This window comes from Ananas comosus, unplaced genomic scaffold (genome assembly GCF_001540865.1).
Source record: "Ananas comosus cultivar F153 unplaced genomic scaffold, ASM154086v1, whole genome shotgun sequence".
Lineage (NCBI taxonomy): Eukaryota > Viridiplantae > Streptophyta > Magnoliopsida > Poales > Bromeliaceae > Ananas > Ananas comosus.
The window spans coordinates 1-21557 of NW_017891259.1; the positions used below are offsets into that span (position 1 = coordinate 1).

A 21557-nucleotide genomic window follows, 5' to 3' on the forward strand; every position below is an offset into this window, starting at 1 on the left:
TACGCAAGAAAGGATGGGTTGATTCAAGGCTTACACTCCTATTAATGTTGAGAACGTGTTGCAGTTACTTGAAAAAGAAAAAGAGACTACAGGTGGAGAACATCAATTTCTTACCAAGTAAAATCAGAAGCAGGAAGCAAGATATGGATTCACCAAAAGACATATTCATGCAACTGGATTAGTCGATTTGAACACAATTTTCGTCTGGCATTCGAGCAACGTTAGACAAGAATGTTGGACTTGGTCAAAACAAATAACTTTGGCTTGTTATGACGGACAATATTGATCAGAAGTTACGAAGAAAGATGATGAAAACTCGTCAACTGCTGTTCTAACTTTTGGTAAGTGTACGTCTCTCTAAAAACAATTTTGCTAAACAAAACTTGTAGGTTGTTTGTAGGTGTTTTAGGGGCGACACATAAAGAAATCTGCTACCAAAAAAGGGAAATTAGTCTCAAATAGCTACCATTGAGAATCAGTGATCCTAAAACGACAACGAAGTCAACTGTGACTCAAAGACTGCAGAACATTTAGAAGAGACACCTTGGGAATCAATACTCGAGCCAAAGGCAAAACATAGATGGAAACCAAGAGAGATATGAAGAGGAAGCCAACTCAAATCGTCACACCACGATTACAAAGCAGATGATCGGATCAACCAAAACACGTAACGGCTATTTGGATTGCGCATAAGTCTGACCCGCAATCACACTTGTTCATGCAGAGGGTGTAAAAGTTCATGTATCTGGTTAGTGGTTGTTCCTGCCACTTTTGTATGACGGAGATAAAATTGTTACTCTTTGAACAAATCTTGTCTGTGAGGACTTGTTGGTTTTTTACGAGACGGTCGGTCATCAAAATGTTGGAAAAGGACGTGACTATCTCAGATGGCCTCTTTGAATGATGTTTTCTATGTTGAGGAGCTCGCTGAAATCTAATCTTGTAAGCAATAAGCCAACTTTTGTGATTGATGGGTATTCTTTACATTTTCGATTAAGAATGCCATGTGACTCGTGATGACAATGCTTTTCGCTAAAGGGCATTAGATCTTAAAATAACTGTTATGTAGTCCTAGTCTATCTCGACTGAACATTGTCAAACAATGGCGTCATTATGATTAACTGAGACTTTATGGCCATGAAACGACTACGGTCACATAAACTTTAAGGAAGCTATCCAGATAACTAAGAGGATGGTTGCCTAGAGTGTGTACCTAAGATTGACTTCAAAGAAACACTGTGATGTGGGGGCTGTCAATGAGGAAACAAACTAGGTCTGCACATAGAATCTGATCATCTTAGGGACATCTAACGTTAGAGATTACTTACATGGATTTGATGGGACATCTAGGATCCAGTTTGGGTGGAAAACGTTATAGGTTTTGCCCATTGTGATGATTTTACTCGTTTGTGTGCGAGTGCCTTTCTTAACGAGAAAAAGCTGATACTTTTGACTCTTTTTCTGAAATCTGTCTTCGTCTTATGACTGAACGAAATGATAAAATTGTACGTATTCGAAGTGATCAAGGGGGAGAATTCATAAATTCTAAATTTGTTGATTTTTGTGTTTCAAATGGTATAAAACATGAATTCTCGGCTCCTTATACACCCCAACAAAACGGAGTGGTTGAGCGCAAGAATCGGGCTGTGCAGGAGATGGCTCGTGATATGCTTCATAGTAAGAAAATTGCTTTACACTTTTGGGCCGAAGCAGTGAACACGGCTGTCTATGTTATCAATCGGATTTATGTGCGCCCGGGTACTTTGAATACTCCTTATGAACTTTGGCTTGGTAGGAAACCCAATGTTAAATACTTTCGTGTCTTCGGGAGTAAATATTTTATCCTTCGGGATTGTGAAAATCTTGGAAAATTTGACTCCCGAAGTGACGAAGGAATTTTCCTTGGTTATTCTACTACAAGTCGTGCTTATCGTGCGTACAATTTACGATCTAAGATGGTGATAGAATCTATTAATATAAGAGTAGATGAAGCTTCTTCTGTAAATTCTTTCGTAAATGGTTCTTCTAACTCCTTGATGAATGATGATGATAATGATTCTCCATTTGTATTGCCTGTGAATGATGATGTTTCTGCACTTGATAATTCAATTACATCTTCCAAAAATATTACATCAAATGATTCATCTGAGCCTCAAAACACCTCATCTGAAATCCCTAGCGTATCTCCTGAGACTACACCCCTGACACAGTCAAGAGATCATCCTTTATCAAATGTTATTGGAGATCCTAATGTTGGAGTGCGAACACGAAGTCAACTACAATGTGAATTTGCATGCTATGTATCTTTGATTGAGCCAAAGAATATTGACGAAGCTTTACTTGATGAATATTGGATAAATGCAATGCAAGAAGAACTTGGTCAATTCGTTCGCAATGATGTATGGGAATTAGTGCCTCGTCCTGAGCAACAACACATCATAGGTACCAAATGGATCTTTAAGAATAAGAAAAATGAGGATGTTACTATTGTGCGGAACAAAGCGAGACTTGTGGCTCAGGGGTACTCACAAATTGAGGGAATAGACTTTGATGAAACCTTCGCCCCGGTTGCCCGTTTTGAATCTATTCGTACCTTGTTCGCGATTGCCTGTCATTTTAAAATCACTCTTTTTCAAATGGATGTTAAAAGTGCATTTCTAAACGGATTTTTAAAAGAGGAAGTTTATGTTGAACAACCGAAAGGTTTTATAGACTCAAAATTTCCAAATCACGTTTTTCGACTGAAAAAAGCACTTTATGGACTAAAACAGGCTCCGCGCGCATGGTACGAACGCTTGACAAAATATCTTTTGGAAAAGGGCTACAACCGAGGGGGAGCGGATAGAACACTCTTTGTAAAACACTTGAAGGATAATTTCATTGTGGCACAAATCTATGTGGATGACATAGTTTTTGGGGCTACTAAAGATAAGGATGCCGCTGATTTTGCAAAGTTAATGACCAGCGAGTTTGAGATGTCGATGATGGGGGAGCTTAATTATTTCTTTGGACTTCAAGTTAAACAATCAAAAGATGGAATTCATTTGTCTCAGACCAAGTATGCAAAGGAACTGGTTAAGAAATTTGGATTGGACAATACAAAGAATTTTGACACTCCAATGGGTACAAGCAACAAAGGACTGGGATTGAATTTAGAAGGTCAGAGTGTGGATGAGAAACAATACAGAAGCATGATTGGTAGTCTATTGTACTTAACTGCAAGCAGACCAGATATTGCGTTTAGTGTTAGAATTTGTGCTCGTTATCAGGCTAACCCTAAGGAAGTACATCTGAAAGCGGTTAAAAGGATCATTCGGTATGTTAAAGGAACAACCGAGTATGGCCTCTGGTATCCTATGGGAACATCTCTTGATCTAATCGGCTACTCAGATGCTGACTGGGCAGGCTCCGCAGATAATCGAAAAAGTACTAGTGGAGCTTGTTTTTACATTGGACATTGTTTGGTTGCTTGGCACAGTAAGAAACAAAATTGTATTGCACTTTCCACTGCAGAAGCTGAATACATTGCGGCCGGAAGTTGCTCTACTCAATTGATCTGGATGAAGAGTTTACTAAGCGACTATTGGATCCCTTCCACCACTCTTACTATTCTGTGTGACAACACGAGTGCAATTAATATTTCAAAAAATCCTGTTTTACATTCTCGAACAAAACATATCGAACTAAGATATCACTTTTTAAAAGAACTGGTTGAATCAAACATTTTACAACTTGAATATATTTCAACTGAAAATCAACTTGCAGATATTTTAACCAAACCTTTTGGATCAAAAGCGTTTTCTGCATTTAAGAAAGGCAATTGGTATGAATCCTTCGAACTAGATATATTCGTGTGGGCCATAGATCATATGCTTGTTGCATTTTTATGTGCATGTATTCCAGTGTGTTCTGATTATGCTTAAGAGAGGATTGAATTTCGTGAATGATATTACTGTTTTAGAAGATGAATTGGTCTGTGACTTTAATTATTTCATATTTAATTTTTGATTGATCACTGTCAGGGTTATTCTCTATTGGCATATTTTTGAACGATCAAATCATTGAAGCTCTATTTAGCATATTGAATCAAATTCAGCACCTCATGCTTCGAACTTTGAATGTTGCAATTGTTTGTTTGATTATTAGTTTTGAGATGAGTAACTCTTTCTCTGTTTTTGAAATTGCGATAATATTTTTGACTTGAGGGTTGCACTAATTTAGGGGGAGTCTTTCCAATTTTGGTTATGAAAATTTCTGAAATTCAAGATGTGGAAAGAGTTACATCCCTGCTGGGAGTGTGAAAACTACCACCACATGGAAGAAAGAGCTACCACCCCGGTCGTCCGGTCAGTGTGTGCAGCTACCACATGTTGATTAAAGTATCTATGTAAGACAAAAGGAAAGTACCTTTCAGAGAGAAATTTTTTTTTTAAAATAATATGCTCAAAGAGCTATACATTTTGTAGGTGATATAAGGTGGAATGTCAATAAAAAGATGCTCAAAGAGCCACTCCTGTCTCGTATATCGTGCATAACTCAATTTGAACATATTATGTTAATTTCACAATTCTGAGAATTATTTATTCATTTTCTTTAACAAAATATGATGGTAAAATGATACAATAAGTTCCTAGATCTTGTATGATGTGTGGGATTTTATTTGATATGTATCAAGAATTTTCATTGATTTTCGGGTCAACAATTTTGTAAATTTGAATATCTCTGAAATTGATTTTTCAAAATTTATTTATGAAATTTTATTTGAAGTTTTTGGGCTGGAAATTGGTTATTTTTTATGTTTGAACATTGTGACATATCTTATAATTTTTCTGGAATTTTCGGGCCTCAATTTAAAATTTTTAAAAAATTCAGGCTCTGAGACCGGTCCCAGGCGAGAGAGACCGATCCCTCCACCGGACCCGATAAAGGGCTTATCGCACGATCTGTTTTTTGAGCGTGATCTTTTTTCTCCTGCTTTCCTCCTTGGCACTTCTCTTGTCTACAGATCAGGGTTTCCTCTTGTTTCTCCTTGGATTGCATTGATTTTAGGTATGATTTTCGGATTTTGTTGCGTTTATGTCATATTCTCCGAAAATGTATCTTGTTTCAGATTTTTTGATGAGGGTTCTAAAGATCTTGCTAAAAATGCATGTTTATGCTTCGATCTTGTTATGAGACCTGTTGTTTTCATCTTGTTTGGAATCTCTTTATTTTTTGGTCAAGTTTTGTAGTTTTTTTATCATCAAAACCTTGGTTTTCAAAGTTTTCGTGAAAAATTAGTTTTTGCTGATTTTGTTGCATGATTTGTTCATGTTTCTCATGATTATGTGGCCTTTAGGATTATTTCGTATTTATATACCAATTTGCTGAAAATTTTTGGATTTTACGAAAAAAAAAAAAAAATACATGTGTTCCATATGTAAATTCCATTATGTTTAACAGGTGCTTTTCGAAAATGTACTCGTGGATTCTTGTGCTTGTTGTTCTTATGGCTGGGGGTGGTCGTGGAAGCAAACGACAGCGCTCCAAAGCTAAACGGCCGATTGAGTATCAACCGAAAGATGAAGAGAGCGAATATGCTCCAGGCGACGACTCTGAGGAGGACGAGCCGGATTGGGAGGCGTTTGTTCCCGAGGTGTTAGCTAAGGATAAGGATACAGGGAAAGGCAAGGGAAAAGAAAAAGCCGTGGATAAAGGCAAAGGAAAGGCGACTGAATGTCCCGGTCGTCGCAAGTCTGGAGGTGTTGACATTAGAGAACACGGTTCTGAGCCTCCGCGTCACAGTCTACACGATGTTCCATCTGCTCGACGGTCAATGTACTCGTCGAAACACTGCATTGGTGAGCGAGATGTTGGGGTTGCCAGTATCATTAGCTGTGTGCCTGGATTTCAGGATTTGTTTGAACAGGAAAATCTTCATCAGATATGTGATTTCCCGGAATAAACCGGTTTTTGTCTGGAGTTGATCAGAGAATTTTATATGAGAGCAGGTCACCTGAGTGACTCCGACGGCGGCCCGTACGTATTTAAGACTTCTGTACGTGGTGTTGAGTTATCAATCACTCCTGATACGATAGCGTCTGTGCTCGGAATGGAAGCAAGAACTGAGGGAGTGGAATATCTGCAGGCCGGGTTCGACTTACTTCGCGATTGGAACCGTATCGTAAACACTATTTGTATGCCGGGTACTAGTCCAACCGAATTATGGTTATGTCCAAATATTTCAAAATGGAGTATAGGTTTCTGAATTTCATGGTTTGCTACAATATTTTGCCACTTGCGAACACGAAGATTCTGAGATGGGATCGTATTATGTATATGTATCTCTTGGGAAGGCCGGATATTGTAAGTGCCAAAAATATTAACATGAATATTCCGTTTCTGATCTGGCGGAGAATGGCAAAGGACATCAAGACTTCTGGGCAAAATGAGAGACTGCCCTTTCCATTGATAGTCATGAGGATTCTGCGACTTCATGACGTGGATGTCCGGTGTACATCTTATGAACATAGTTTGGGTCGGATATATGAAAGGACATTTGTGAAGTCCTCGGTGCAGCTTCGTACCCCGTCTTAGCGTGCTTCTTCCCCTCCTGCTGCTCCACCTCCTGCTACTGCTACTTCTTCACGTCCTTCTATGGACATTTCCGAGGAAGATATCTCAGTTTCCTCTATGTATCGTGAGCAACAACGGTTATCTGAGGAGCTTCAGAAATTGTCTGCGGAGCAAGCTGCGATTCGGAAGGATGTGAGCAAGATGAAGCGCTTATTGAATATGATTTTTGACAAGTTAGGGTGTTGCCGAGCAGATTTACCTCCAGGGGATGCTTCTGATTAGGAGTTGCCGGGTTCCTTCTTTTGTCATTTTGGCGCTTTCTGACAAAAAGGGGGAGATGGTGATGGTGGTGGTTCTTGATGGTCTTGATGATGATGACGCATGCATTTAGCTTAGATGATGCACTTTGCTTAGTTATGTTAGCATCTAGCTTAGATGATGCACTTTGCTTAATGATGCACTTTGCTTAGTTATGTTAGCATCTAGTTTAGATGATGCACTTTGCTTAGTTATGTTAGTTGTATAAATTTGACTTGTACTTGACTATGAACTATGACTTACTGAACTATGACTTGATACTTTATTTATGTTTGATCTTGATAAGTTTACTTGAATCTTGATTATGCTTTAAGAATGTTTTTGCAGGAATAATTCAAGACTTCAAAGACTCCATGTCTAAGTCATAGAGTTTGTATTAAGGTTGTAAAAGTGTAATTTTTATTTATTGGATCGATCATGCAGGAGATTATCGTTTGGTGATTGCGATGATCTTCTTTATGAGTTGTGTACGAACTTTGTAAATATATTTTGTCACGAAATCGCCAAAGGGGGAGATTGTAAAGGATTTTATAGGTTGGCGGATTTCGTAATGTTGAATGGAGTCTTGAAGAGTTGATTGCAGAAGATTGAAGAAAAGATCTAAATTGAAGGAAAAAGACTCACTCGTAAAGTTCGGCACCTAAGGTATGAAGAAAAGATCATTTGTGATGAAGATATTTGAGTAGAATAAGTTCAGAAGCCTTAGATTGCTTTAAAAATACTTTACTGAACTTTTCTGTCTTCAGGGACCGGTCCTTGAGGTCAAGAGACCGGTTCCCCTAAGGTTCTCACTGCGTGAACATTGATGCAACCGGTCCCCTGAGATGAGAGACCGGTTCCCGAACCTTGGTATTTCTGTCGCGCAGCGAGGGACCGGTCTCAAGCTTGAGAGACCGGTTCCCGAACGTTGTGATTTTGGTCACGCAGCGAGGGACCGGTTCCTCACTTGAGAGACCGGTCTCTCACAGACCGGTCTCCTCGAGAAGACCGGTCTCTGAGGACGACATAGGTTTTTAAAAAAGGACTTTTTGCAATCCTAGTCTACTTCTAAGTTTTCTAAATATATAAATAAGCTATGTGGGTCATCTAAGGTTCAAGGCTTCGAATATTTACAGATTCTAAACCCTAGAAACTTGTTTTTCCGTTTCAATATTTCGATTCACATAACGAGTTTCTAACAATCAACAATCGGCTTGATTCTTCGTTTTTACTCGAGAACTCATACGAGAATCAAGTAGATTTTTGATTAACGGTGAACCCTCATAGCTTATAGTATTCAAAGGTTAAATCATCACAAATCTTCGATTCTATAAGCTCCGGAAGGAGGTTCGACGCGTGGATCTCGCGTGAAGCCGAGGATTCGGTGGATGCTTCGAGGAGTTGAGGCGTTGACGCTGCGAGGAGTTGCAGCGAGGTCGATTGGTGGATTCCTATCGATCGAGGACCGACGAAGATCACCATCAACAAGAAATCGGTAAATTGAGTCGTGTATTTTTGTCAAAATCACTTGTACTCAAGTTTTCTTAGTGAATTTTCTTCGCGTGATCGGTCCCGTGGGTTTTTCACTCCGAATTGGAGTTTTCCCACGTTAAATTCTCGGTGTGCTGTTTTATTTTCCGCTACTTTGTTTTATTTGCATCGAGATTTTCGAGTTTACCGTTTTTACACCTATTCACCCCACTCTAGGTGTTACTTACCTTTTAGATCCTCGGGATCCATATCTTATAGAATGCAGTAAAGAAACCAACGGGATGCCATGTGTCACGCCCCGAGACCGATGCCAATTTGGCCCGACCCGAGCACGTCAAACAGACGCCGAACGGACAGAGTTTCCCCTATCCGCCCAAGGCTCATCACATGCACATTTTCATCAATAGAGAAAAGCACTAGCGGAAACATACACAACGGCTTACACGAGGGTAAGCAGTAGCCACAAGTGAAAGAAAAGGAAACTAAACATTCTACACAAGTAATATGATTCATTTTAGATCATATACATTGCGTCCATCTCTTACCTTTAAGATTCTTTGCTGTTCTTACATAATCTCATCATTTCTTTCTTACAACACATTTACCTCAAAATAAGCTTTACATTCTTCTCTTTCTTTGTTAAACCATCAAATACAAAAGATGATCATAAGGTATTTTACTACAAAATGAAACCCAACATCGGTGGCCTCTGTCTAAGGCGCGATACCTTTACCTCGGTCGCTCGCCGGCTCGCTCGGTCCCGGCTCTGTGGAAATAGTGGGGTGAGAACTACAACAAAGTTCCCAGTGGGTTCGGCCTCAACATCACCGACTTTCCCACTAGGACTAACTCAGGCATAATAGAAAGGATAAGCTGAAATATGGTAACCAATCTATAACATGATACTAATATGCCTGAACAAAAGCAGGAAGTATGCTCAACATTAAACATATGCAGATTATGCAAGTTCTTTCATTCTTTAACTTTACTCTTTGTTCTTTGCTCTTTATTCTTTGTGCTTTGCTCTTTAATCATTAAGGCTAACCCGGGGGTTTCGCCACATTAACTTGCTTCACGTTAAGTCCATCATCGCAGGTACTCACCAGCTAGGACCGTCCTTACGGGTCTACTCCAACCCGGATGCATAACTCCGGAGCGCATCGCCCGAGGGGGAGCGACCGCCCTCGAGCATGGAACTCAATAGCAAGTATGATCATATCCTTAACTCAAAGGATTATTAGTTCAATCTTGACTTTACACTAGCTCTAGTGTTCTTTCATCACTTTATGTCGCTAACTCTAGCAATAATTGTTCTTTACTTTTCTTTTACTTTTGCCATCTTTAGCATTCTTGTTCTTTACATTTCTTGTTCTTATTGCCCACTTTACTTTAACTTTACACATTGTCATTTTCATCATTCTTTACATCACTTTAATTCTTTACATCACACTAACTCTAGTGTCATTTCACATTAGCTTTATCGAATGCCACTCGATCTATGTCAATGTGCCACTCTGTTCTTTTGCTCACTTTGGGTGCTCACATTTCTCTCATGCATACATATAGGGTTTTGACATTATTAGGTTCTCAACCATCTCATTATGCAAGTTGTGCTCACAATCATGCAATCATCACATTTCATCATTACTTTACCCTAAAATGCATGCAACAATATATAGAACATATGCTCAAAGAATGACACATTAGGCATAGAGAGAATTTCAATGAGTTTGAGAAGCACCACCCACCTTGTAGGTCTCTTTAGGTGCTCCGATGATTTTCTTAGGATTTTTAGATGCCTCGTTCTTTACCTGCGGCAAAACGAACCCTTATTAGGCCATTTTGCCCATAACTTTTCATACACTTTTCGAAATGCTATTCCGAGCGCACCAACGCGTCGGAAATACCCCCAATTAGGTTTTTAGAGGGTCAATCGTACTTAGAAACCTTCATGAGCAAAAGCCCCAATTTGGTGCCCTAGCTCCAATACTCATGTCAAACCTAGGGTTTGATCTCATTGGGAAGCAAAAGTAGCTTCACTATACTCTAAATAATCCATTAGAACCATTCCTAGGCTTTCCAAAACCCTAGTTTGGATTTCACCATTAGAGGTGGGTTGAAGCTCACCTTGAGCTCAACCATGGATTTGATCTCTAAAGAAGCAAAAGAAAGCTTCAAAACTACTAGATATTCCATTAAAACCATCTCTAGGTTCATTCAAACCCATTTCTAGGGTTTTACTACATTAGAGTTGAAGCTTACCTTGTAAGCTTCCTTTTCTTGCACTAGAGGGGAAGAAGATGAAGCTCCTTTGCTCCTTGACCTTCTTCTTCACCTTCTTTTCCTTCTTTGTCTTCCTTTCTTTCCTTCTTCTTCTTCTCCTTCTTTGTCTTCTAGAGAGAGAAAGAGAGGAGAGAGTGTGAGAGGGAGTGGAATGAGAGAAAGGCTCTTTCAGCCCCCTTACATAACCATTGGGTGGCAAAAATGCTAATAAACCCCTCAACTTTTATCTATTTCAACTGCCCGAACTGGGCAGTTCGCGCAGGCAGAGACCGGTCTCCCCGAGCAAGGACCGGTCCCCGAAGGCCCGCCCTGCGCAGCCAGAGCTGCCGCGCGCAATGCATCCGGTCCCTCCTTGGGGGACCGGTCTCTGGGGGACCGGTCTCTCAGACAGAGACCGGTTCCCGAGAGCTGTCCTTCCAGGACTTAGCCGATTTTTCGGCTGTCTCACTCTGCACGCGTTCGGGGACTGGTCTCTCCCACTAGGGACCGGTCCCCGAGAGCTGAAAATCTGTAGTTTTGCAGAATTTGATTCTTTAGCTCTCGAAAACCTTCCACAACTCACTTTTGATCATTTTAACACCTTCGGCTTTCCGAAGTGTACCGTCCTCGCACTTTGGTCAATTTGACTAAAGTTCGATACTTTTATTTTTCGAATTTTCGGTATATCACACCATGCAACTCAGCAAACAGCCGATCTATGAATGAATGCAATGCACCGGTATCAAATAAAGCACGAACTCTAATGCCATCAAGTAAAATGATACCTGCAACCACATCCTCGGCTGCTGCCGCCTCCTCGGTCTGAGCGGCATACATGCGCCTACTCGGGGCCTGTCGAGATCCCTCGCTCTGACGCTGGACGGGTGGCCGCCCAGGCTGGTACTGTGTCGACGGAGTCCCGTGGCTGACGGCTGTTAGAGTCGGTGCCGATGCAGTCGACGGTGCCGGTGAAGATCCCCTCGGGCACTCGGTCCCAAAGTGGCCCTCCTGGCCACACTGGAAACACCTCCCTCCCCGCTGTGGGCACTGCGGTGGAATGTGTGGACCACCACAGATCACGCACTAGGGAGGTCGGCGTCGGTCAAAACCTCCACGGTGAGTCGCCGAGCCACGCCGACGCTGCTGGCTCCTCGGATCCTTCGGCGGCCTCCTAGAGTGCGTCTGGCCCACACCCTCAGCCGTAGGCCTCTTGGCCTTCCCTTTATCTCTAGCCTCTCGCTGTTCTTGGACATCCGCCGCGCCGCTCTCCACAATGAGCACGCGATCCACCACCTCCCGGTAGGTTTGGAGGTTAGAGGATTGCACAAACCGGAAGATAGACGGTCTCAATCCTCGCTCGAAGATGCGGGCCTTGTCCTCGTCGTCCCGCACGACGAAAGGCACGCAATGCAGAAGCCGAGAAAACTCCCTCTCGTACTCGGCTACGGTCCGGTCGCATTGGCGCAAGTTGCGCAGATCCTGCTCCATCTTCCGCTTGACGCTGGTCGGGAAGTAGTGCGCCAACAGAAGCTCCTTGAACCTCCTCCAAGTGATAGTTACCAAGTCTGTGCAGGGGTTCTCCTAGAGATCCAACCACCAGCGGTAGGCCTCGCCGTCCAAATGGTGGGTGGCGAGCCAAACTCGATCCCTCTCCTCCACGAAGGTGTCGCGGAAGAGTTTCTCCATGTGCATCAACCACTTCTCCACGATCCAGTGGTCGACCTTCTCGCCATCGAAAACTCGGGGGCTGCACCTCCTGAACTCATTGAGGCGCTCCATCAGTCTGTCTCGCTCCGCCCCCTCAACCAAGGTAGGAAAAGCAGCTCCAACCGGAGGCCTCTGCACAGGTGGTGCCGCCAAAACCTCCTCCTGGGGTACGGCCGCAGGCGCCGCACGCGAAGAACTGGGCGCGGGGGACGGCGCTCTCGGTGCAACGTCCACAACTGGTGCTGGCGGTGTAGGGCCCTGCGTCTCCCTAGAAGCTGCTGCCTGCTGCAGAAGTAGATCCTCCAGGCGCTTCATCCGCGCCTCCTGTCGGCGCGCCGCCTCAGTCTGCTGTCGGGCCGCCTCCGCCTGCTGAGTGACTAAGTCGGTGAGGGCCGCAAGCTGGCCCCTCAACTCACGGATCTCGCAAGATCCGGAGGTAGCGGAGGTCTCGACCTCCTCAAAGTTCGCCGCATTGTCCGCCCCGGCAGATTGGGAACGAGTAATCGGCATCGTCACTACAAAACATAAAAGCGCAAGTTAGTAAAACCCACGCTATCGCATCCCCGCTCAATAAGCAATACCCAAATCATGCGAAAGTAAGGAAGTGTTCTTCACCACTAACTCCTGATGTTACATTGTCGGCCGCCAACGTAACCCTCCGCGAAGTTAGGAGTTATACACTTCAATTTAACTCCACTTTTAGAGTTATCCAAGATACCCAATCTAGATACTTTCGCTTACAAGTCGAATAGACCTCGTCTCTCACGAGCCTATTTCCTATAGGCCAACCGGCCTAAGGTTTACTAGGTCCCCTAAGACTCAACCCTAGGCTCTGATACCAAATTAATCTGTCACGCCCCCGGGGCTCAGCGGAAGCCTACCCGACACGTGTCCAGACCCGCCATACGTCTAAAACATATAAGGCATTTACAAAATTTCGATAGATAAAACAATAATACAAGAGATCTAGTGATATCAGAGCATTGTACAACTAGTTCTATAACAAGAAAAAGGGCATAAGCTGAAAGTCCACTAAATAAAAATATAGAGTAAGTACAATAGGAATCCCATAACTAGTGCTAAATGAAGTACAAGGTGGTCTCTCTATACATGGTACAAAACCTCTTCCTCTTTCTCAAAATATAAAATGGAGGAGTAACCACCTAGCGCAAAAGAACTCTCCGCGAGCTAGCTACCCGACACCCTTGCCGCGATCCCGTGCCTACGCCGGTGCCGAAGGCTCTGAAAAGGAAACATAGAAACAGGGGCGTGAGAACTATTAAATAATAGTTCCCAGTGGGCAATTACTGACTTCAGTGAAATGCTCCACTAGGCCCGAAACTATAAAAGAGGGTCAGTGTACAACTATAACAAAAGCGATAAATGCACTGTAAGTAAATAAATAAACGAGTACCGAATAATCATGATATCTCTACTTAGCAAGATTTACATAAGTAAAGAAACAACTACTAGCTATACGCACATGAACACCGAACATATAAAGTATGATCTGTCACCAAGTCCCAATCATATAAGACCCACCCGAAGGCTATCTGACCTGCGCCGTGCCTAATGGTCCCGTGGTAGTCAACATCCCCACTCTAGGGATGAGCCTCCCCCACGGCAATCCACTTCGGCGCCGAATCCCGCACGGGCGAGCATATGTCGCGATGGCTATCTCCGGAGTGCCGGCTTGTAGGGAGCGACCCTCACAAGTATGTGCGAATGAGCACAATGGCAAGGAAGCAATGATCTGTCTCAAGTGCCAAGTCCTCATGTCTAACAACATGGAATATATCAAGTATCTCAATGGCCTATCTCTATGTCATCATGTCTCTAACATGGAATATAGCGGATATGTAGTGGCCTATCAATATGTCTCTATGTTGCAGTTTAATAGTTTACTAATTTCAAGTGCCCCTTGATGACACTCTTGTTCTCTATGTCAAAGTATGGCAACAATATTCCAAAGTACATGTTCCAAGTCATAATCCTCATAAGAGATGTATTTTCCACTTGCAAAATAAGCACTTTTCCCGTATGCATGCATTCTACTCATATAGCTCTACTATATAGTGAAATTTTCATAATACACAAGGCATGCATTTTAAGTGCTCTAAAATTCATATAAATTCCATTTAGCATAGAAATGAATTTACAAATATTTTACGACAAGTAGAAAGAGCATAGGGGCTATTTCGCCCCATTTTCACGAAGCCAAACCCACCGATGACAACGAAACTCCTTGTTCGCTCCCACGAGGGTGTCCTCTAGTCTCCTAGTACCCTAGAGGTATAAAAACAAGTGTCATACGAGCCAAACGAACAATACCTAGTTCAATCATTAAGCTAATCAAGCATAGGTGAGGAAAACTCACCTCTAGTGCAAAAATCTCCTCTAAAACTCCAAAAGAGAGCTAGAGCCCTTCCAATCCAACCAAATGGAAGCCTCTAATCCACTCAATCTAGCTTCAAAAGCCCTAGATTCAAAATACCCAAAATAAACCCTAATATCACAATCTAGGGTTTCATCTACTATAAAACATCAAAACCAAAATCTAGAGGGAGGGAACAACTTGCTTACCTCTTAGAAGCTTCAATCCAAGCTCAAAGGTCCACAACTTCTAAGGTTGTTCCTCTACCAAGCTCAAAACCAAGCCCCAAGCCCTCTCCAAAGGTGGAAAATGCTCTAGGAAGCAAAAGAGAGCAAAAAGCTTCCTAAATCCAAGCAAAGAGGAGTAAAATCCAAGAGGGAAAGAAGAGAGGAAGCCCTTACCTTCTTCTCCTGTGATCTCAGCTCAGGGAGAGTCCCCAAGGGCGTGGGGGCTGATATAGATAGGCTACAATCGCAAAAAAACCCCTGCAGAATCAAACTGCTCAAAATCTGCCACCTTATACCGGTACACGGGCCCTTGTACCGGTACAAGGCCCACGAAAATGCAAACCCGAGGCTCGGGTCACGGGGTCTGCGGCTCTGTATCGGTACAACCATCAACCTTGTACCGGTACAATACCAGTCTTGTTCCGGTACAAGCTCTGCTGCAGGCTACCCGAGAGCTGACCAAGGTCCAATTTTTTTGGGCTTTTAGCACCAGCTTAAAACCACAATTCTCGGGATGCGAGCCATAGGTCGGAACACTGTCTACGACCTTCCAGAAAGTCTGAAAAAGCTCGACACACGGATCAAACACTTGAACCTCGCAATTTGCAAAGGTCCAATGTGTTACAGTTACTTAGCCTTACCTTATGATACATGCACGCATCATTTCAGATTGAGGCATAGTTATATGTTCATTCTATATACCTGCCATTTATTATAGATGCTTTCAATTCAGCAAAATATCTATCTATTTGCATATCTATCTGTGCCTGCTTAGACCTAGTGGGGAGATCGGCGGAGTCAGCGGCCGAACCCACTGGAAACTATTCGTAGTTCTCATCCCACTTTGTTGCAGATCCGAGTTCGAGTAGCCCTAGTGAGGATCGCGGTAAGGGCATAGCGCCCTAGTGGTATTAGTTGAGGTTACTTCTTTTATGTATTAGCTCATCCTGTACTTATGTTGAGAGTAGATCTTGTATAGGGTGAGGTTTTGAGAGGATTGTATTTGTATATGATTATATTTTGAGAAAAGAACGTAAGAGTTGTAATTAAATGTATCAAGTTGAATGGATGTAATAGAATAGTTAAGTATCTCTCTTTCTCTCACTTGTATGGTTGTATTACTCATGATGCTTGCTCTCGTATTGTATAGCACTGTTTGTGCTTTCGTTATCGTTGTTTGATCATGTATGTAATCAAGTATATTTCCTGGAAACTTGTGTACATGATCTCGTTGTGTGAGCCTTGGGCGGGCAGGGGAGTTGCTGTCCATCCGGCAGTCCGTTCGCCGCCCCCGAATCGCGCCAAATTGGTAGCGATCTCGGGGCGAGGGCGTGACAAATGTGATATCAGAGCGAGTGAGAGCAAGCGAAAGGGAGAGTCTAGGACTGACCTAGGAGACTCTAGGACGATAAACCATAAGGTTATAGGTGCATGAGTGCGACGTGAACCGATGACTCGACGGAAGTTGATAGATTGGGTCGAAGTGGATGTCGATGCTCTAGTAGTTTCTAGAGGTGAATTGAGTGATACTAGTCCTTGGCTTAAGGCGGTTGTGTTGGCGGCCAACAACACAATGCCGAGAGCCGAGAACGAGTACACTTATGAGCTTCCGTCTGATTAACATAATTGAGCTGTATCGTTTCGTAATTGCGAAGACATTGTTGGGTTAAGTAATTAACTGATTGTTTGCGTTTCAGGAGCTCATGGCACCGAAGAGACGCTGTGTGCATAAGACTGCTCCGGCACCACCTCCAGAGGTGCCCGAGCCAGCCGTGCCTCCGGTGGCGCCAGAGCCAGCTGGGCCCAGCGAGGTACAGGAGTTGCGGGCGCAAGTTGCTGCGCTGACGGGACGGTTCGATCGGCTCTAGGAGCTTATGGAGCGTCAAGCAGCGGCGGCGGCTGCGGCTGTTGGTCCAGGCCGTGATCTGCCTGCGCCTTCGGTTCACGCTCCCAATGCGGTTGAGGGTGTGGGCGACGCGCCGGTTCCGGTGGCGACGCAACCCCCACCGGTGGATATTCCTCCTGCGGTGTCTAGTTCCCCTACGCCCATGGTAGCGGCTTAGGAGGCGGAGCGAGAGCGTGGATACACGGCTCTCACAAGGTTCACGAAGTTCCACCCGCCAACGCTTGATGGAGAAATGATTGATCCTTGGACGGTGGAGACTTGGTTGGCCTCGATGGAGACTTTGTTCGAGGACATTTATACCAAGGAGCGGGACAAGGTGAATCTGGCCACGCATTGTTTCGATAAGCGGGCCAGGGTGTGGTGGAAAAGGGTGAAACAGGATCGATCTCCGGATCTTCCCCCGATTGGTTGGGAGAAGTTTCGAAGATTGATGTTCGCGGAGTACTTCCCCGACAGCGACAAGAGAAAGATGCGAGAAGACTTCAGGAAGCTGAAGTAAGGCAACCGCACGGTTCGGGAGTACGAGCGGGAGTTCACTCATCTTCTGAATTGCGTCCCGGACGTTGCGGCAACGGAGCAAGACCGAGCAGATTGCTTCGTGAGAGGACTCCGACCTGGAGTGTTTCTGACGGTGCATGCCTTCAAGTTCCACACTTTTGCGGAGCCTTGGACCGTGCCTTGTGGGTCGAGCACTGGAACGCCTGCGAGCGTGAGGACCGTGAGACGTACGAGAAGGACAAAGGGAAGAAGCGACCGGGCGGAGGTTCGGGGCGACAATCGAGTTCCAGAAGGCCCCCGAAGTATCCACGATCGCAATCGAAGGGCCGTGGAGCGCAGCGGTGTATCTTTTGCGGCGGTGACCACCGACCCGGTGTATGTGAGCAACGCCGATGAAAGTGTTTTAAGTGCAGGCAAGCCGGACACATTACACGCGACTGTCTTCAGGGAGGAGCTTCTCCTACCCCGTCTGTTACATCGGCTCAGGCAATTCCGGCTCGTTATGGGGTTCCGCCTGCTGTGACATCTGCTGGACGTGCGGCGGTGCCACGCCAACCTGAGCCTGCACGATCGGCTCCTAGCGGAAGGATGTACGCCGCTCAAGTGCAAGTTGAGGAGCCCACAGAAGCCGAGGAGCACAATGTGGTGGCAGGTATGGTTCTGATTAACGGTGTTCGAGCAAGAGCTCTTTTTGATACTGGCGCATCTCACTCATTCATTAACCGATCATTCGCACAAGTGCATGACATTGAGATCCGTCTGGGGGAGAATGTTTGGTGTGTAGAAGGACCCGGGCGATCATTCATTGTTAGGAAGCGGTGTTTGGCGTGCCCAATACAAGTAGGCGACTGGATTATGCCGGTTGACCTATTGGTGCTAAAGAGGTTGAAAGAGTTCGATGTCATATTGGGCATGGACTGGCTCTCGAAGTATTATGTGTCTATCGACTGCAAGACCAGAGTGATCATATTTCGGGAGCCGGGATGAGGAGTTCACGTATCGAGCTTGCAAGACTCGTGTTTTGCCACGACGGTGTCGGCGACGAGAGCGAGGAAGCTGGTTAACAGCGGTTGCTCGGCTTACTTGGCGACCGTTGTGGAAGTCGATCTAGTAGTTCCGACTCTCGAAGAATTGGCGGTTGTGCGGGAGTTCCCAGATGTATTTCCCGTGGAGTTACCGGGGATGCCGCCGGACCGGGAGATTGAGTTCATGATAGACTTGATTCCCGGGACCGCACCGATATCGAAGGCCCCGTATTGCATGGCGCCGGCTGAGCTGAGAGAGTTGAGGGATCAGTTGCAGGATCTTCTTGACAAGGCGTTCATTAGGCCAAGCGTGTCGCCGTGGGGAGCCCCGGTGTTGTTCGTGCGCAAGAAGGACGGATCTTTTCAACTCTGTGTGGACTACCGCGAGTTGAAAAAGGTCACGGTGAAGAACAAGTACCCGTTACCCCGCATCGACGACTTGTTTGATCAGTTACAGGGGTCACAAGTGTACTCGAAAATCGACCTTCAATCCGGCTACCATCAGTTGAAGATTAAGCCGGAGGATGTTCTTAAGACCGCATTCCGCACGCGGTATGGACACTACAAGTTCACCGTGATGCCATTTGAGCTTACAAATGCCCCGGCTGCGTTCATGAGCTTGATGAACCGAGTGTTTAGGGAGTGTCTAGACCGATTTGTCGTAGTCTTCATAGACGACATCTTGGTCTATTCGCGCAGTGAAGAGGAGCATGTGGAGCATTTGCGCATCGTACTTCAAATCCTTCGGGAGAAGAAGTTATACGCAAAGCTGAAGAAGTGTAACTTCTGGCTCCGAGAAGTCGTTTTTCTCAGGCACGTTATTTCCGAGGGTGGTGTTTCTATGGACCCGAGGAAGGTAGAGGCTATTGAGAACTGGCCGCGCCCGACGAATGTTGCTGAGGTCCGAAGCTTTGTGGGCCTAGCAGGTTATTATCGACGGTTCGTGGAAGGGTTCTCGAAGATCATGACTCCACTTACCCGTCTGTTGCAGAAGGGCGCCAGATTCATTTGGAGCGACGAGTGTGGCCGGAGTTTTAAAGAGTTGAAGGAAACATTAACTTCGACTCCGGTACTCGCCTTACCGGTGCAAGGTGAGGATTATGTAGTTTATAGTGACGCATCCTATCTGGGCTTGGGGTGTGTGCCAATGCAAGGCGGGAAGATGATTGCGTATGCATCCCGCCAGTTAAAAAGCTACGAGAAGAACTACCCTATACATGACTTAGAGTTGGCAGCGTTGATCTTCGCTTTGAAGCATTGGAGACACTATCTATATGGTGCTCATTGCGAGATCTACACCGACCATAAAAGTTTGAAATACTTATTTACCCAGAAGGAGCTAAACATGCGACAACGGCGGTGGTTGGAATTGCTTAAAGACTATGATGTTGATATTCTTTACCACCCCGGGAAAGCGAACGTAGTCGCTGATGCACTTAGCCAGAAGTCAGCGGAGAACTTAGCCTTGTGGGTTACTAATCAGACGCCCCTGTGGCTGCAAATGGGGAAGATGAATCTTGAGGTAGTGGCCCCAGAAATTCTGACTAAGTTAATGGCGCTTGTAGTTCAACCGACCTTATTGGAGAGGATCAAGAATCTACAATCTGCGGACTCGACTCTTCAGAAGGTGCGACACAATATAGAAAGTAGCCGTGGCGGAGATTTTAGCATGGATGCTAGTGGTGCACTTCGGTTTCGAAACCGGTGGTGTGTGCCAAACGACGAGGAGCTTCGCCAGCTGATTTTGCGAGAAGCGCATCGGTCTCTTTATGTTGACCACCCGGGCGGTGCCAAGATGTTTCACGAGTTAAAGACGCTTTATTGGTGGCCGGGAATGAAAGTTGATATTGGGCGCTTCGTGGCGAAGTGTTTGGTATGCCAACAGGTGAAAGCGGAGTGTCGATTTCTAGCAGGGAAGCTACAGAGTCTATCTATTCCCGTCTGGAAATGGGAAGACGTGTCGATGGATTTCGTCGTTGGCTTACATCGTTCGACGGGTGGCCACAATGCAATTTGGGTGATTGTGGATCGTTTAATGAAATCGGCACACTTTCTGCCAATCGACAACACTTGGGCAGGCGAGAAGCTCGCGTAGGTATATCTCGACGAGATAGTGAGCCTACATGGGGTGCCGGAATTGATTGTGTTAGATCGAGACTCCAAGTTCACTTCACACTTTTGGCAGAGCCTACAAGAAGCCCTGGGCACATGACTTGATTTCAGTACCGCTTTCTATCCTCAGACCGATGGGCAGACAGAGAGAACCATCCAGACCCTGGAGGATATGTTGCGGGCGTGTATTATCGATTACCAGGGGAATTGGTGTAAGCACCTGCCGATGGCCGAGTTCGCCTACAACAACAGTTATCACGCGAGTGTGGGAATGGCACCATTCGAGGCTCTTTATCGGCGGAAGTGCCGATCTCCCATTCATTGGAGTGATGTGGGCGAGCGAATAGAATTCGTTCCCGACATATTGCGAGAAGCGGAGGAGAAAGTCCACCTTGCTCGCAAGAGATTGCTCATGGCGCAGTCTCGACAGAAGAGTTATTCAGATAAGCGCCATAGAGATTTGGAGTTCGCAGTGGGTGACCGCGTGTTCTTGAAAGTTTCGCCAATGAAAGGCGTGAGGAGATTTGGGGTGCGAGGGAAATTGAGTCCTCGTTATATTGGCCCCTACGAGATCTTGGAGCGGATTGAGACGCTGGCTTACCGACTTGCATTGCCACTCAAGCTTGTGAGTGTGTACAACGTATTCCACGTCTCCAATATCTGCAAGTATGTGCATGATCCTGAGCATGTCTTGGTCTATGAGCCGCCGGAACTGCAAGAAGATATGAGCTACGAGGAGTTTCCGGTGATGATTTTGGCTCGGGAGGTGGTAAGTTGAGGAATCGAGAAATTCCCTACATTAAGGTTCGGTGGAGCAATCATAGTGATCGCGAGGCTACTTGGGAGCTCGAGAGTGAGATGAAGATGAACCACCCTCACCTATTCGAGGACTAAGTTGAGGTATGGGTTTAGACTTTAAGTTCTAAGTGAGTTTAGTAGCGTTGAGTTCGTTTCGAGGACGAAACTCTTTTAAGGTGGAGAGGATGTAAGGAAGTGAATTCTCGAAATCCGAGGAATAGACTTTGCTTAGAATCGACTGATTGTCGAGGGTATAGGTTTCGGAAAGTCCGAAGGTGACTAAATGCATAAAGTGCATTAAGGAA

The 21557-nt window shown here is 44.9% G+C and overlaps 1 protein-coding gene across 1 annotated transcript; it reads left to right on the plus strand.

Annotated features, from left to right (window-relative positions):
- Positions 1 to 20866: 20866 nt before the first annotated feature.
- On the plus strand, positions 20867 to 21223 carry LOC109704786 (the record flags this gene model as incomplete). Its single annotated transcript, XM_020225570.1, has 1 exon — positions 20867 to 21223. A coding segment is annotated over exon 1 (357 nt), but the record flags the coding sequence as incomplete, so codon positions are not given.
- Between the last annotated feature and the right edge of the window lie 334 nt (positions 21224 to 21557).